The sequence below is a fragment of the Thunnus albacares genome, chromosome 18, assembly GCF_914725855.1.
Source record: "Thunnus albacares chromosome 18, fThuAlb1.1, whole genome shotgun sequence".
NCBI classification, from domain to species: Eukaryota; Metazoa; Chordata; class Actinopteri; order Scombriformes; family Scombridae; genus Thunnus; species Thunnus albacares.
This window is the reverse complement of record NC_058123.1, coordinates 10,382,839-10,399,004: the sequence shown is the minus strand read 5'-3', so window position 1 is coordinate 10,399,004 and position 16,166 is coordinate 10,382,839. Positions and strand designations below refer to the sequence as shown.

At 41.8% G+C, this 16,166-nt stretch overlaps 2 protein-coding genes across 14 annotated transcripts in view; one reads left to right on the top strand and one right to left on the bottom strand.

Annotated features, from left to right (window-relative positions):
* Positions 1-796: 796 nt before the first annotated feature.
* Positions 797-4,310, top strand: uck1 (uridine-cytidine kinase 1). Its single transcript, XM_044332924.1, has 7 exons — positions 797-982; positions 1,499-1,658; positions 2,552-2,648; positions 2,755-2,897; positions 2,987-3,081; positions 3,188-3,236; positions 3,328-4,310. The coding sequence occupies exons 1-7, from the start codon at positions 893-895 to the stop codon at positions 3,519-3,521; spliced, it is 828 nt and encodes a 275-aa protein (XP_044188859.1). The 5' UTR covers positions 797-892; the 3' UTR covers positions 3,522-4,310.
* Positions 4,311-4,884: 574 nt separating this feature from the next.
* The window catches only part of rapgef1b (Rap guanine nucleotide exchange factor (GEF) 1b), a 47,636-nt gene continuing 36,354 nt past the window's right edge, over positions 4,885-16,166 (bottom strand). For 6 of the 13 annotated variants that reach the window (XM_044332910.1, XM_044332912.1, XM_044332911.1 and 3 more), the window contains 15 exons: positions 14,373-14,522; positions 13,717-13,809; positions 12,577-12,662; positions 11,340-11,445; positions 10,467-10,542; positions 9,972-10,056; positions 9,434-9,526; positions 8,129-8,314; positions 6,905-6,989; positions 6,697-6,791; positions 6,496-6,574; positions 6,304-6,405; positions 6,031-6,128; positions 5,800-5,928; positions 4,885-5,558 (listed from right to left, as the gene is read on the bottom strand). In XM_044332910.1, the coding sequence (XP_044188845.1) occupies positions 5,408-5,558; positions 5,800-5,928; positions 6,031-6,128; positions 6,304-6,405; positions 6,496-6,574; positions 6,697-6,791; positions 6,905-6,989; positions 8,129-8,314; positions 9,434-9,526; positions 9,972-10,056; positions 10,467-10,542; positions 11,340-11,445; positions 12,577-12,662; positions 13,717-13,809; positions 14,373-14,522 (1,614 nt within the window). In that variant the 3' untranslated portion in view covers positions 4,885-5,407. The remainder of the gene's footprint in view (positions 5,559-5,799; positions 5,929-6,030; positions 6,129-6,303; positions 6,406-6,495; positions 6,575-6,696; positions 6,792-6,904; positions 6,990-8,128; positions 8,315-9,433; positions 9,527-9,971; positions 10,057-10,466; positions 10,543-11,339; positions 11,446-12,576; positions 12,663-13,716; positions 13,810-14,372; positions 14,523-16,166) is intronic. The other 7 variants (XM_044332915.1, XM_044332921.1, XM_044332918.1 and 4 more) reach the window with 2 other exon arrangements.

Below are 16,166 nucleotides of genomic sequence, written 5' to 3'. Positions count from 1 at the left end.
ATCAAACCAGTGGTTTTTAACCTTTTTGCCTTGTGACATCTTACAAAAAGCAGTGTGAAGTCAGGGGCCTCTTTCAGATGTTTTTGAGTTGTTAACAGCTCCACCAAATAGTGATTTTTCCCTCTAAACTTCTCACATGGTGGTTTAATTTCAGTTATTGTTCAAATGATCCAATATTTCACCAAAAATCAAAGATTAGAGAAAAAGTCCCAAAACTGAAAACAGATTTGTGTATCAGAACTTTGTTTTTTCTTCTTTCCTCTCCCATTAATCATCCCACGACCCCTCAGATTTATCTGGTGACCCTTTGGAGGGGCCCGACCCCTAAGTTGGAAACCACTGGACTAAACTAGCTAAGTGTATATAAAGTAGTTGAAACTAGCTCCACCTCCAGCAGCTACAACAGTAACTTGATAACACTGATGCTTCAGTATTAATAATCTAATGATGTCATATATAATAATATATCAGTCAGAGGGACCAAACCACTACTCTTACTGTAATACTTTAAGTACATTTTGCTGATAATACTTACATACTTTTACTTATGTAAGATTTTTCATTCAGGAATCTCACGTGTAATGGGAGTATTTTTACATTGTTGTATCAGTACTTTTACTTAAATAAAGGCTCTGACTACTTCTTCCACCACTGTATTTAGAAACACTAACATAATTTGTATTTATAAGTTATCAATAATTTATATAAGTAGTAATTTATCTTATTTTATGTAAATATTTAATGAATTCCGCTCCAAATTGTCCTGCAACGATACTTTCGCTTGAGAGATCATTCTCGCGAGAACAGCGCGTTGTTGTTGATACAGATAGCGCAGCTAGCACACTGCCGAGGTATCTAGATTTCTGCAGTCTTCCTTCTCTTTTGGACTGCGATGGATGCCTCCGGAGCCGTAAACGAGGCAGAGAGGCCACGGCATCGACCTTTCCTGATTGGGGTCAGCGGAGGAACTGCCAGCGGCAAGGTCAGTCATTTTTCTCAGCTACGAGATCTCCCAACAACGAAATTAGCATCCCGAAGGGTTTAGCTTAGCTTGTTAGCAACATTAGCATTCATCAAACTGTCAAACCAGCTGGCACGCCCCCACTTTCCTAATGAAGATTTCTTTTATATTATTCTGCTAACATGCTAACTAAAGCAGTTACTACATATATGCTCTGCTACTTTTTAATGCTTGTGCCAGCACACTTTGGTGACGTTTTAGCGCCAAAGAGCTTCATTTAGCTAACTAGCCGCTGTGATGAATTTGTCAATTCCATCTCTGTGCCAGACGGAGTCAGCTGATAAACAAACTCCGAGAAGGTCACACTTCAGTCCACACTGTTGGACTTTTGTTCCCCTTCATTACTCAGGAATGCTACCACAAACTACGTTTTGTTTCGCTAGTTTAACTTATTAAAGCTTTATGATAGATCATAAATAATTACGACCCTCATACGTCATAAATAATACTTGAGTGAAAGAAGTTTTTGTGCCACAGTCAACAGTTTGTGCCAAGATCATGGAGCTCCTGGGCCAGAACAAAGTGGACCACCGCCAGAGGAAGGTGGCAATTGTGAGCCAGGACAGTTTCTACAAAGTCTTGACTCCAGAGCAGAAGGCAAAAGCGCTGAAGGGCCAGTACAACTTCGATCATCCAGGTAGTATCCATTTGTATTAAATGCCACACTCCTGGAAAAAAGGGATAATCAAATTAGCAGCAAAATATCACATTGGACTCATACTGGCCCATACAGATGTATAAATGGTCTCCAGTAATTATGCAGTATTAAATTATGTAGTCGGATGGATGGATTTAGACTAAATAAGAGTTTGGACTGGATTGTTGCTGCTGGCTTGGTGTTGGATGAAATACAAGCCCTGGAAAGTCTGAAAAATTGTGTAAGGTACTAGATCAGCTGGATGTTGTGGAATACATTTTCTTTTTTGAAAAATGTATGCATATACAGTAGAAGAGAGCGTAAACCATTAGTCGATTGACAGAAAATTAATCAGCAACTATTTTGATACACTAATTGTCAAGCAGAAGACCAAACATTTAATGATTCCAGCCTCTCAAATGTAATTATTTGCTGTTTTTCTCTGTTTTACATTAGTGGGTTAAATATCTTTGGGATTTACACTATTGGTCAAACAAAACAAACAGTTTTCCGATGTTTTATAGACCAAACGATTAATTGATACTGAAAATAATCGTGTATTGCAGCTGTAAATTAGTGCACACCCTGTTGCATATACACAAACTGTCACATATTTATTGCAAATATATGTGACAAAGGCAGTGTATTCTGCAGCTAAAAAATAAACAGACATCTTTCCGGCTGTGATGTGCCACTCTGTCAACTTGCATGCTGCAAAGAACTGCTAACACCAGGGTTTCCTTGACCTATTCTGACCTGCTATGTACTATCATATGTACTAGCATGTGCAATAAACCTATATTATACATCATACCGTCCAGACACAACTGAGCACATACTGCATGCACGGCATCGTTTACCAAATTCTACTGTTTCTGTTTGATGTCTTGCAGAGGCATTCGACAACAAGTTAATGTACAAAACCTTGAAGGATATCCAGGAGGGGAAGGTGGTTGAAGTGCCAACATACGACTTCGTCACCCATTCCAGGTAAAAAAGGAAGCATTTTACATTTTACACATTGTTTTAGCTCTGAAGAGAATCCCTCTGCTTTTTTTTTAGTGCTGTTATGTGAGAACTGTGTGTGTTTTTACAGGCTGGAGGAGCGGATCACAGTTTACCCAGCAGACGTGGTCCTCTTTGAGGGGATCCTCGTCTTCTACCCGCAGCAAGTGCGTGATATGTTTCACATGAAGCTCTTTGTGGACACAGATTCAGATGTCCGACTGTCTCGCAGAGGTATTGACGTCTCCATCACTCACACCCACACACATAATACTACAGATGTTATCACAGTATATGAATGGTTTGATGTTATTTTCCTCTAGTTCTGAGAGACATGAGCAGAGGGCGGGACCTGGAGCAGATTCTCACTCAGTATACGACATTTGTCAAGCCTGCTTTTGAGGAGTTCTGTTTGCCTGTAAGTATGATGATGGTCATTGATGATTGTGTGCCTATTTTTCCAGAGTCACATTCACTCAGCAAACATTACCAAGAACCTCACATTTATTTTTTCTCTCTCTCAGACTAAGAAGTATGCAGATGTCATTATTCCAAGGGGAGTTGATAATATGGGTAAGTCTCATTTCTGATCATTTTCTGCCAGTTTCTCCAGCATCATGAACGCTTCACAAACAAAAAAAACTCTGGATTTGTCTCTCACCAGTGGCCATCAACCTCATCGTGCAGCACATCCAAGACATTCTGAACGGCGACCTCTGCAAATGGCAACGCGGGTCCATGAACGGTCACGGGCGGAGCTTGAAACGGGCCATTTCTGAACAGGGCGACCTGCAGAACGGAACTGCTAATCCTTCAGGAAAGAGGGTCCTGCTGGAGCCCAGTAGTCGGCCCCACTGAGACTGTGCGGACTGATGCGTTCCAGACTGTGAATATGAGCTTTTGAGTTGCTGCTACTGATTTGTGGAGAGAAGGTCAGCAACCGTGTTGTCAGTCTCTGCAGCTTTTTAAAATAATAAAAAAAAAACTATCCACAATCCCACGGTGCAAGCATTTAATGCTGCAACCACTTCATAATTTTACTGTAATTATTGGTATATAACCAATGTTCTGATTATGCTTCTCATGTGTAACAGTCTTCCATGATACAGTTTGATTTTTTCAGTGTTGACTGTGGTCAGATAACCTGTTACTGAAATGGAGGGTAGGAAGAGTTATTGAAGTTTAATTTCAGTCACGCTTTTGCACTTTGATGTTATATTTTTACTTTTTTGTTGCTTTAATGGAAATTAATATATTTAAATTATATTAATACTAATCTGCTGCAAATATCCTTTTACTTTCTGTTTCTGTTTTTCATAACTTATTGAAATGAAAAATAGGCCAGACGGCTGTGTGTCCTAGTGGTGTTAGACCTAGATTGCTATTAGGTGCTTCCTTTTGATTATTTACAGCTGAATTACATGCCTTAACTTTTTAAAAGTTCATTTTTCCACTGACCATTCTGTACAACAATAAATGGAAATCCTGTTTTAAAGTTTTTCAAGTGTCAGCTATGTTTGAATTGTTGCACAGAAAATGAAACTTGTGACCGACACGACGTTATATAGAAACAGAGCTGTTTGTTTTATTGGAGTTTGAGAGCACAGTGTGATGTGTTGGTTTTGACCATTATCCCAAAAAAGAGAAGAAAAGAAAAAAAAAAAAAAAGAATTGAAAATGATTTACTACAGCACATTTTTGGAATGACAAACACACAAGTCGCCGAGGACTTCAGTCTCACACGAACACTTTCACGCACTGACATGACTGGGACATGATTGTGATTGCCTGATGGGTTTTTTTTTTTTTCTACACTTGAACACGGCACACAATGATTTCGGTATGACATACATAGATCACAGCATCTTTAGTAATTTATCTTTTCGTGTTTTTGCTTTGCTTTTTTTAGTGCACATACGTATGGCACTTGGGAGAAGCTAAGCTCTTCTCATAAGCATAAACATCCTTTTTAAGAACAAAAGGAGCACTGTATATAATACATTTCATAACCATACATGATTCTTAACACAAAATGTTTCAAAACAAAACTCATAGGTTTCCAGTCTCTAATGGTCATCCTCTCTTCAAGTTCAAATCCCCTCAACTGCCCCCCCTTTCTTTCTCCCCCCCCCCCCCCCTCACCAAGCAGAGTCTCCGCTCCGAAGCCTGCGTGTTGACGTCACAGTTCACGGCAGGTCTCTCTTGAGGTTCTGTTGTTTAAGGGGAGTCGGGGGGGAGGGGGGAAACGGGGGGGGTTGCAGAAGATGACCAAGAAATGGCACATACATAAAGGAAGAGGAAGGAGCAACTCTGAGAGTAATGGACCATTCACCTCAATCTCACACACACGCAACAGCTCCACTCTAAAACAGAGAGCCCAGGGAGCAGACTTTGGTTATTTCCGTAGCGTCTCCCTGTCCGCTCTGTGTGATTCTTCGCTCCTCCTTGGCACCAGGATTTCCTCCCATTTCACTATAAGTCACTCAATCTCTCCCTGTCTAAACGCCTGAGCCACAGTAATCCCAATTATAATCTCCCAGAGCAGCAGAGCTCTTTGTAAACCTCAGCCACGCTTCAGTCGTCTGTAGTTTGTTCTGCATTTTTCCCCCCACAACGAGTCTCCCATTAGCTCCAGCGGATAGCTTCCTGTTCGTCTTTCTCTCAGTCTGTAGTAAAGTGGAGTTAGTGTCATGAAGCACAGTTGGAGGTCAGTCTCGGAGCCTCAGGGCAGAGGCCCGCCGGCCCTAGGTCTTCTCCTCGCGGTCCGTCTTGCGCCTGGCGATGTTCCTGGGCTTGATCTTCAGCGACAGCTCCCACAGCGCCTCCTCTGCCAGGTGGTCGCTGAAGTCGTTGAAGAACGAGACGATGTCCTCGTTGCGCTTCAGCTCATAATGCCTGAGATAAGAAGAAGAGGTCAAGGTTCAATAAATGCAGCGATTCATTAGTTCCTATAGAGATCAAAGCAATGTTCTGTTCTATTAAAGTTTAATGAAAAACAAAGGAGACACACGTTATATTTACTGCCAGCGGCAAACAAGTGATGACATTTATTACTGTGATTAATGCTTATGAAGCTTCCTATTAATATATCAATTATGTGCATCTTTTCATCATTAATTTATCCAAGAAAACTTACACTTGCTGGAAGCGCCGCATGCTGTCCAGAATGTTGAACTGCTGCCAGCGTTTGGAGAAATTGACCTTCCCGTCTATGAGGTCAGGGTTCCCCAGGTGGACGAAGGTCAAATCCTGGAGAATGAGACCCCTGAAAGGAGGTGGAGGAGGAAGAGGAGGAGGACAGATAAAATAAATCAGAAACAGTCAAGTTGTGGCTGAGTTTAAACGTGTAAAACATTCATACACTTACAGGTACGGGATGCATGGAGGCTCCACTTCAGCCAGAGCAGCTCTGTACGCTCTGAAGGACGAGGAGCTGTCAATCAACGTGCAATATTCCTCCAATCCCTGAGAGAAGTAGAATAAAGAGGGAGAAGTGTGATGTGACAGAGAAGCAAAAAAACGTCTTTATAATCCTCTACAGCGAGAGATATTGACCACTAAACCATCATCGGACATCACACCTGTTGTTTAACATGCTGATTCGTGACTCCTTACAGTCCATCCTGTAAATGAAACTCACCTCTGAGGTCTGTTTCTGCCACTCCAATCTCCGGATGGGGGCTGAGTCCAGGGCGGACAGTATTGCCAGGTAGGAGTTGAAATTATTCAACTTTCTTAAGTGCTGTAATAACAAATTTGTATAAATGTTAATAGTTTTACACGACAAGGAAACTACACGACAGTTCGGACGTTCAGGGGTTCAGTAGCTGACCTTCATTATCTTGATGAACTTGAGAAGCAACTTCTCTCTGTCTTGGGCTTTCTCCTGCTGAATTATCAAAGAACGGACCCTGAAGGATAAAGAGAAATAAACAGCGCGGCGTCAACATGTATGTGGGTACGTGAGGGAAGCCAAGAAGACCGATCATAGACAGACGAGACGAGAGGACACGAAGCGGTTTTTTGTTCTTACCAATAGCTCATGTTGTTAAAGTGCTCTGTGAACTGAGTCAGGTTTGGACTCTTCTCCTCATTCTGTTCCTTGGCCCAAAGCAACACCTCAGGAATCTGGGAGGAAACAGAAGAAGAAGAGTGCAACTTAGTGTTAAAGCCTCTACAATCAAAATAAACAGATACAGAGAGGATCGAGAGCTAACGCGAACACGGAGAAGCCGCCGTACCTCAATTTTATAGAAGAGTTCAGCATCGAGAAGAGTGAGCTGATCAGCAATCTCATGACTACGGAAATCATGAAGAGTTCCAGGCCTGTTAGGAAACACAAACTGTTAGACGACGTCTTCAACTTTATTTTACAAAACTTGAACATTACAGATTAGCAGCAGCCACAGAACTGGAATGAATAGAAAGGATCTTTCTAGAGTATCATGGTCGTTCCTTAAGATGCAGTTTAATTGCTTCTAAAAAATGTGTGATCATGAATATTACAGTCAAACATCTACATACATTTTTTATGCATACCAGCTTATTTAATTTAAAATAGCTTCAGTTGGTTAGGGTTATCCATTAATTAAGAGATCTGAGTATACTTTGTTTAAAAAATGAAGTTGAAGGAGTATCTGTGCTCTTTATTGAATTCAATATTTTGTGAATTGATTGCAATTTATATATTTCTCTCATTTTTATATTTATAAATTTCTGTAACCACTAGGAGTAGATATTGTACATTTTAAAATGTTCAAATGTTTTTTTTTTTAATAATTGTTATATATTTTTAAGTGGGATTTGCAGCAGATGGAAGTAAACACTGATCAAACATTACATTAGTCAAAAGTCCTTCAAAGCAAACATAATAAAAAGTACATAATAATGAAATAAAATGATTAAAACTCATTAAAATAATACAAAATGAACAACAACAACACAGATATTCTGGTAAAAAATAACCAAAAAAAAGGTACAAAAAAACTGAACCCAACCTGAAGATGAAATAACTTTTTCACATGAATATTTAACATCATGATAATAAAAAAAACTTGCTACAAGTAACGAGATGTCTTCTATTTATTAATCCTCCATATGTGGTAACGTTGTGAACGTTATTTATCTATGGTGATCTATAAGTCACATGACTAATTGATGAGCTGTATATGAGGAAACTGATGTTTTTTTAATCTGTGATTCTGTGGAAACATTATAAAACATTTAAGAGCTGCTATGATGATATTATCATCTGGGAATGAAGACTCTATAAATTTTAATTCTATGAGTGTAGCCTTGTGGTTTCTAATGGCCATTCAACCAGGCAATAAATAAAACACTATTTGTTATCTTCAAGGACGATACTGAGCTGTTAAAAACAGAGTAGAGTTACACTCGGACTACCGACGCATCCCATACAAGTTCAGAAAGAGATGACCCCCGCGACCCCCCACCCCCCACCGTACCTTGCAGAGACCCCCCGGGCAGCGAGCGGCTTGAGGGAGTTAGTGTAGCGCAGCAGTTTCCTCTGCTCCACCTTGTCCAGGATATTCTTGCGGAGCACGCGGGCGAGGCTGAGCTCGCCGTTGCACACCAGCGTGAACACCAGGTCCATCAGCTGTTTCAAGATGTCTTCCGTCAACTCCACCAGGCTGGAGGTCCGAGGAGGAGGAGGAGGAGGAGGAGGAGGAGAAAATAATTTTTACAAAGATTCAAGTTTGTGATGGGAGCAAATAGAAGAGCAGAACGCAGAACAATTGAAGCGGTTGTTGGTGATGAAATACGCCTGTTCATGAAACCATGAAATCTCAATTAAAGGGAGATTCATAAATGTTCCCCGTGTCTGATAAATGAGTTGATTGATGCTCGTGAAAGTGTTTCCAAATGCTAGAAACTAGCTAAAATCCTGGAGGCTGACACAGAAGAAAGGGAGAGAGAGAGAGACTTGTTTTTGGTTATAGCTGTCAGCAGAACAATAAAGTACAGCTGTTAGGATGATTGAGTCCAAATAAACATCAAACAAGTCTGCAAGTCATTGTTACTGGGGTGGTTTCAGGGGCGTGCTCTGTTCCTCTGGCTTTTTGGGGAAACATACTCTACTTAATTACTTAATTACTGTAACTGAGAGATGCCTTTTCATAAATGGAAGATTACAAAACAGACAAACAAAGGCTTTATTTGTTTATCCGAGCATCAGATCAATCATTCTTTAATGAACTCAAAAAGCTTAACAAGGTGCAGCTTGTTTCGAGGTGTCACATGTTGAGTCTATGAGCAGTTTAACCGCAGAGTGACGTTCCCTGTTCAGACCGTTGAATCTGAATCATCTTTATACTATTAAGTATTTAATAAAAGTGCAATAAGCATAACTAATGCAGCAGGGTTTTCCTATCTTGGTTTTCTCACCCACTATCTTGTGACCCTTTGGAGTGGCCTGTCTTTGTAAACAGTGTGTTCACGGAGTACATTTCTTCAAAAAAAAAAAAAAAACATTGTTTACATGCAATACCGAGATAATTGGGTTTGTTTCTTTCAGCGACGGAATAAATTCTCCTATTTAAAAGTGCTAGCAAAGTCGTTTCTAAACTTGAAAACTGCTTTTATTCATTAATTCACTGAGAGACTCATTTTCTTCTCTATACTTCACATCTACTAGGTTACTTGTTCTCCCTGAGGAGGCGCACCACACACACACACACACACACACACACACACACACACACTGAAAAGATCTTCCTCAGATGAAGGAAAAATTATTGAGTCTTACTCACCACAGCTCGTCCACCACACGAACCAGCACGAAGAACGTGTTCTTGCTGACGCGTTTCTTGAAGGTGTCCGGACTGTGGCAGAACCGGGTATATGTGCTTTGTGGTCAAGGACGACGACAACAAAACACAATAACAACACACTTCACTAAAAGATTTGACATCTTTTCGGAGGAGAAAGTCAGTTATTCACATTACAGCTGGCTAAACTTCAGACGGGAAAGTTTATGACACTTTTGCTCTCTTGAGGTGCCATTAAGCAAGGCACACAATCGCAAAAAACAGTTTGTGTAGCGACTTAAAAAACAAAATATCAGTGGGGGGGGGGGGGGGGGGGGGGGGGGTTGTGGTTGTACTGCAGGTCTCCATCTATGAATGCTTAACTTAAAAAACCTGGGGAAAAAAAGGGGTATACAAGATAAACGACTCTTACCTTGGTAAATAAGGATAAAAAAAACAAATCACTAAGCGAGAAAAAAAAACAGCCGACAAAGCAGCGATTAAGCTCTGAGTGACACGTTGAATGATTTGAAAAGGATATCTGTAGTGTAGCTTCTTAATGAGGTCCTCGGGGGTTATAAAAGTCCTATATGTAGTCAGAAAGGCTTCACAGTACAAAACAAGATCTGTCAAACAAAAAGAACAGAGAAAAAGCAGCATATTTCAGTTTGACATGCAGCCAAAGTTCCCAATTAACTCACCAAAGCTGAAAACACATCATCAAACGTGAAGCCAGAACGGCAGGCTTCATACCCAGACTGACACGTCGCAAAATAACCCAACCAAGAGAGAGAGAGACTGAGGCTATTTAAAAACTGATCTAATTGCTCATATGAGAGCAGATTAGAAAAGTCATAACATATCAGTCAAACGCTTTTTACGAATATAAATACATCTGTCTTTGAATATGAAATGATTGCAGGCCTGTCAAGCTAGCAAAACAAAGCCGTAGCAGTGACCCTGAAGCACAGTGAAAACATACTGCACTGTACATAACAGATGTGTCGGCTGAGTCTTCCTGTGTGCTGTACTGTACCTTTGCGGTCTGTTTCTGTAGCGTGGACTAACAGAATGTCTCCTGATCCAGCGCGAACGTCAGGGCCGTCGTCATTCTGGGAGGAAGAGAGAAAGAAGAGAGAGCGGATTAGAAACAACGAACGATAAACAGAAAGATAGAGGGAGGTGAATGAGACTGTAGGTGGGGGGGAGAGAGAGAGAGAGGAAAAGAGTGGTTAGAGTTGACGTGGAGTGATGCAGTCTAGCCCAAAATGTTGCGTGCACCTTTTTCCTCCTCCTGCCTGTTTACTGAGCAGCCCCCCCTCCTCCCACCTCCACCCCCTCGCCGCCTCTCCCTGTCCTGCACCAGTTCACTGATGTCAAAAGAAGAAAACTTGTGTGTGTGTGTGTGTGTGATGAAAGCAGCACCGGTGCACTGCAATATGTTTCCTGTAACAGCTCGAAATGTCATCACAAGCTATAAATCTCCCCTTCCCTCCCTATTTTCTGATCTCTCTGTATCTCTTTTGTAAATCATCGCTGTCACATTGCACCCTAACCTTGCAGAGTGGCGAGCAGCGTTTTCACACATCTGTCTGTCAGACTGCACCACACAGGACAAAGGAGGAGGATGAGGAGGAGGAGGAGGAGGAGGAGGAGGAGGAGGAGGCGTAGGAAGAGGGCGGTTTGTCATTATCGGCCCTGCAGTTTCCCAGACTGGACTGCAGAGGGCAGCAGCGGCTGTCGGTGGTGCATCGGTGGATCTGATTTCACATCTGAGTGACTCAGTGACCTTTAGCCTGCACTGGACTAATAGAATAAAATGTGCTTTGTGTGCTGCTGCTGCTGCTGCTGCACTGTTCTTTAACAGGAGCTTTCTAAAAACAGTACACAACATCAGCGGTTATCTTACCTCTTGTTTTAGTGTTATCCTGTTCATAATCTCCTTGTGGTCTATGAGGGAGAGCTCATCAACGTCTTCCTCATCACTACCGGCCGACTCGGTTGACTTCTGCCTCCTAAAAACAAAAGAGAAACAAGCATTACCATCACAGAAATACTGACAAATGACTATCACTGTGTCCCAAATCCATACTACATACTAGAGCTGAAACAATTAGTCATTGATTAGATGATTGACAAAAGATGAACAATTGTGAGCATCAATTCATCCTTTCTGGCAATTTTCGAGCAAAAATGAAAAACATGGCAGTGCTCTGGGAGATAAATAGTTACCGCGTTTGCCTCATAACTGCAACGTGTCTGGTTCGATTCCAACCAGAGACCTTTGTTATATGTCAAAGCATCTCTCTCTCTCTCCCCCCTTGTTTCCTGTCTGACTCTTCACCGCCCACTATCCAATAATGTCAAAAAATAAATAAATAAAATAAAAACATTGGTTGATTTCAGCTTCTCTAATGTGAATTTGATGAATTAAATCTTTGTTTGTTTTTTTTTGCCATGTATGATAGTAAACTGAATATCTTTGGTGGAGCTGCAATTATTAGTAGATTAGATAGCATCGATAGCAAAATAATCAGCCACTATTTTGATAACTGATATATTGTTTTAGTCATATTTTATGAAGAAATGCCAAACATTTGCTGGTTTCAGCTTTTCAAATGTGAAGTTTTGCTGTTTTTTTCTGTTTAATGTATCTGTACACTGATTATCTTTGTGTTTTTGACTGTTGGGCAGACAAAAAAAAACATATGAAGACGTAACCTAGCCCTAATCTTTGGGTTTTGGACTGACAAAATAATTTGAATGTCATCTTGGCCTCTGGAAATTTATAAGGTGCATTTTTTTTTAATTTTATCTATTTTCCAACATACTGACAAAACAGACTGATCAAATAATCATTAATTACAGCCCTACTTGATACTAATTCTAATCACATTTCAAGTGTGTTCACACTTGAAAATAAAGTTCTCAAATCAGTCCCTATGCATAAGAAAAACTCTACACTATTCTCCCACAATGCAATGCAAAAAGGGAATAGAGGACCTCCTCACAGCTGAAAAAGAAAATTAAATGGCAGTATACAGTATACAACAAATACCAGTGTAGTACATGTTGTATATGGTTAGTATGTAAGCGGGACACATATAGAACAGCTGAGGTTTGAATGTAAACATCACAACCCGTACCTTTCCTTGTCCAGAGCCTCCTTGCTATTGGTGGATGGCATCTGAGGGGTGGGATCTTGAAGTACATCGTCGGCTGCGATCGTTTCCTAATCAATGGGTGGGAGAAGCAATAATCAACATCTGTAGGTTTCATGGAACATTATTGGTGAAGGGCTCCATGCAGTTACAAGAGGGTTTGCTATGGATGAGATCGTATGAACCACCAGGATCTCATGCAACATGTTTGGTGGTGAAGAGGATGGATGCTTTGTAAAAAAAAAAAAGAAAAAAAAAGAAAAAAAAAGTATACATCTCTATGTTTACACAGGAACATTATTCCTATTAGTGTTGAGTCAGATTAGGTTCAAAAGGCTGATGAGTAAAATGCAGTTTTTCCTCAGTATGAACAAAGAAAAACCCAACAGATGAGACCCAAAAACACGACACCAAAGGGTAGAACTCACACACACCAAAACCGCCCCTATTCAACACCTCTTTTTCTTACAAATACATACACACATCACACACAAACATGCCTAAAATACACCCCAAATACACACACACCGACTGACCCAAGGGAATGTAAACACAACCACACACGCGCTGCCTGTCACACATGCGCAGGTACATGTACATGTACATAAGCTGTTATGGGGGATTTGTTATTGGAAAATTGAAAACTGGTGAACCCCCCCCGTTTAGAATCCCTTCTGGAGCGGCGACGTTGTCAGGTGTTAGATTGGAACAAGGTTAAACAAGGCTCGTTACAGTTGAGGCGCAGCCAGAGAGACAGCGGTCACCAGCCAGGCAGTCAGAACGACACACAGATGGACACCAACCACAGCACATGAGTCCTTTTTTTTTTTTTTTTTTCGCAGACAAACCTGTGAACCTGAAGTCATGCTCAGTCAGGTTTGGCTACATTCACCTTCCATTTTCAACGCCATCAGTTCAAGACATGAATCAATAAGAGCTGCTCGGAGTAAAAAAAAAGAGAGAGAGAGCGAGTGGCTCGACTCGTATCTGCCAGTCAAACGGACCTCTTTGCTTCAAGTCCCTCGCTGCATTTTTTTTTTTTTTTTTTTGAATTGATTCACACCCTGAAGTGATGGGACGTGTAAAATGGAGTTAACCTTTCACCCGTGGCGGTCAGCTACTTACTCTGAGGGAGAGAGGCAGCTCCCCATTGGCCTGGCTGGACGAGTACAAGTTGACGTACTCCCCCTCCCCGCCCTCGTCGTTCGCGCTCTCGCTCTACGGGAAAAGAGGAGGGACACAAACCGAGGCGTAAGGGAGCGGAGAGGGGCACAGTGAGTGTTTTTTTTTGCTTAAGGGGTTGGGACAGACGTCAAGTGTGAAACTGTGGCTAAAGGAGAGATAGCGGGCTAGCCGAGGTCTGGTGGTTGGCACGGGTGAGCGGTGCGTTTTTCTCCCCCCGGCTCAGTACCGTCGTGACCACCAGGTGGCAGTGGAGTGCATCACTTGTAAAAGGTAATAGTATTTACTGGCAAAAAGAACATGCAGTACAACATGCCCTACTGGGATTTTTTTAAGCCTGATAATCAGACGGCAGACAGTTTGTGGGCAGTGATAATGACAACAAGATGCCATTAAGTGAATGAGTCACTATATTATCATCTGAGCAACACTACTGAACACCAAACTGTAATCTAACACCAATCTGCCAAGGAATAAGGGGTCCAGTATCACATCTTATTATCTAACTCTGGAGAGCTGTTATAATATATCCTCATTTGATAAAAGTATCCGTCTCGGTGCTTCCGACATCCATCCTTCTGTCTGTTTCGTGAGCTCACCGCTGAGGTGTGGAGAGAGTCAGTGAGAGAAGACTCAGAAGGAAGACAGACAGCCACAGAGCCCAGTGAGCCAGCCAGGGAACCGTTGGGCCCGCCCCCGCCGCCGCCATCCAGAATGGTGGCATTGGTCAAGGCAACCTGGTCCAAGCTCTGTGATAGGTGGAAAGAAGGAAAGCAGGGAAAGAAAAAAAACAAACAAAATAAAAAATAAAAAAGAGAGGACTAAGAGATTAGAAAGGTGAAGACAGAGCAGGTTGGAAAAAGAAGCTGAACAATAAAGAAGCAGAGGAAGGGGAAAAAAAATAAAAGTGTTCACCTCATTCTCCAACACCTTCAATTAAGCCTGGACTATGGGAGTGATGTGCCTGAACATGAAATACACTGCACACACACACACACACACACACACAAAATGCAAAACTCCAACCAGAAATATCTCCAGTGAGAGAACATGGAGGATGACAGGAAATGTCGACCAAGGAAACACACAGATAAGCTTGCATCGACTCTGAGTGTGTATATGTGTTTAGACAACAGATGTCTTTACGGTGAGTGTGTCTGTGTGTGTGTGTGTGTGTGTGTGTGTGTGTGTGGCCAGCAGAGGAGATGCCTGTCTACAGGGAGGTTGCACTAACCTGTTTTAACACGTTGCACATACCAGCCCTGTTCCAGCATACCAGCATAAAGCGGTACATACACAGATACGCTGATAAACACACCACACACACACAAAAACACACACACACACACTCGCGCTGACACACACATGCACGCACATGTTCACGCAGGATCAGCTGGGAAATTAAGGCCACTTATTCTCCATTTTTCTATAGCGGCGGCCTTAAAAACGTTGGTGAAATTACTTAAGCGAACCTGTCTACACTAACAGCAGCGACACACACACACACACACACACACACACACACACACACACACACACACACACACACACACACACAAGAGGAGAGACGTTTCCACATTAAAATGAACTACTGAATATTTCTTCTCTTTCCACTCAACATATGCAAAGCAGCTTTCCTGGCATGCCTTACCTCCCCCATGACATCCCCCAAAAACATCATGCCCCAAGGAGTTGAGGAATGCAAACATTCCACAGAAAACAGACAAATGGGAGGTGTGGAAGAGTGTGTGTGTGTGTGTTTTTTTTTGGGGGGGGGGGGGATTACAGCATGATGGGGAGGGGGAGACTAGACAGATAGGAGAAAGTAAGAGAGTGCGGACAGTGACTGACGCTGGAAGATGAAGGAGACGAAGAGGAGAGAAGAGAAGAAGGAATGTGTTTTCCATCAGGTCCATCTGGTGTTGCATTCCACCGGAGATACCCTGAGGGAGATCCACGCCGTGTTTTAGCGTGCCTCGCACACCACAGGGTCATCAGGGGTCAACTAAGTCCCCCCAACCCCACCCCACCCAAATAACCCAGGACCGAGCCACTTGTAACACATAGTCCACTATGAGGTCAGGGTCAGGCCCTAACTAACTGGAATATAACACAGATTAACCGCAAGCTAATTCATTAACAAGGATCTGTTGATGGTTGAAATGTTCCAGTTGGACCAACAAAGGATGATTTTGTTTATTTATAAAGCATCAACCAAAGGTCTGACAGTTTCTTGTGATATTTGGTTGAGCTGCTTTTAATCCGTTTGCTGCAAACACACAACTCACTGACTGCATCTCTGAGGTTGAAGTGAAACGAGGTAAAGGGTCAAAGTCATGCGGAGGACAGGGTTTAAAATCTAATTTAATGCTTTTTTAAGAAAATTTTTTTAT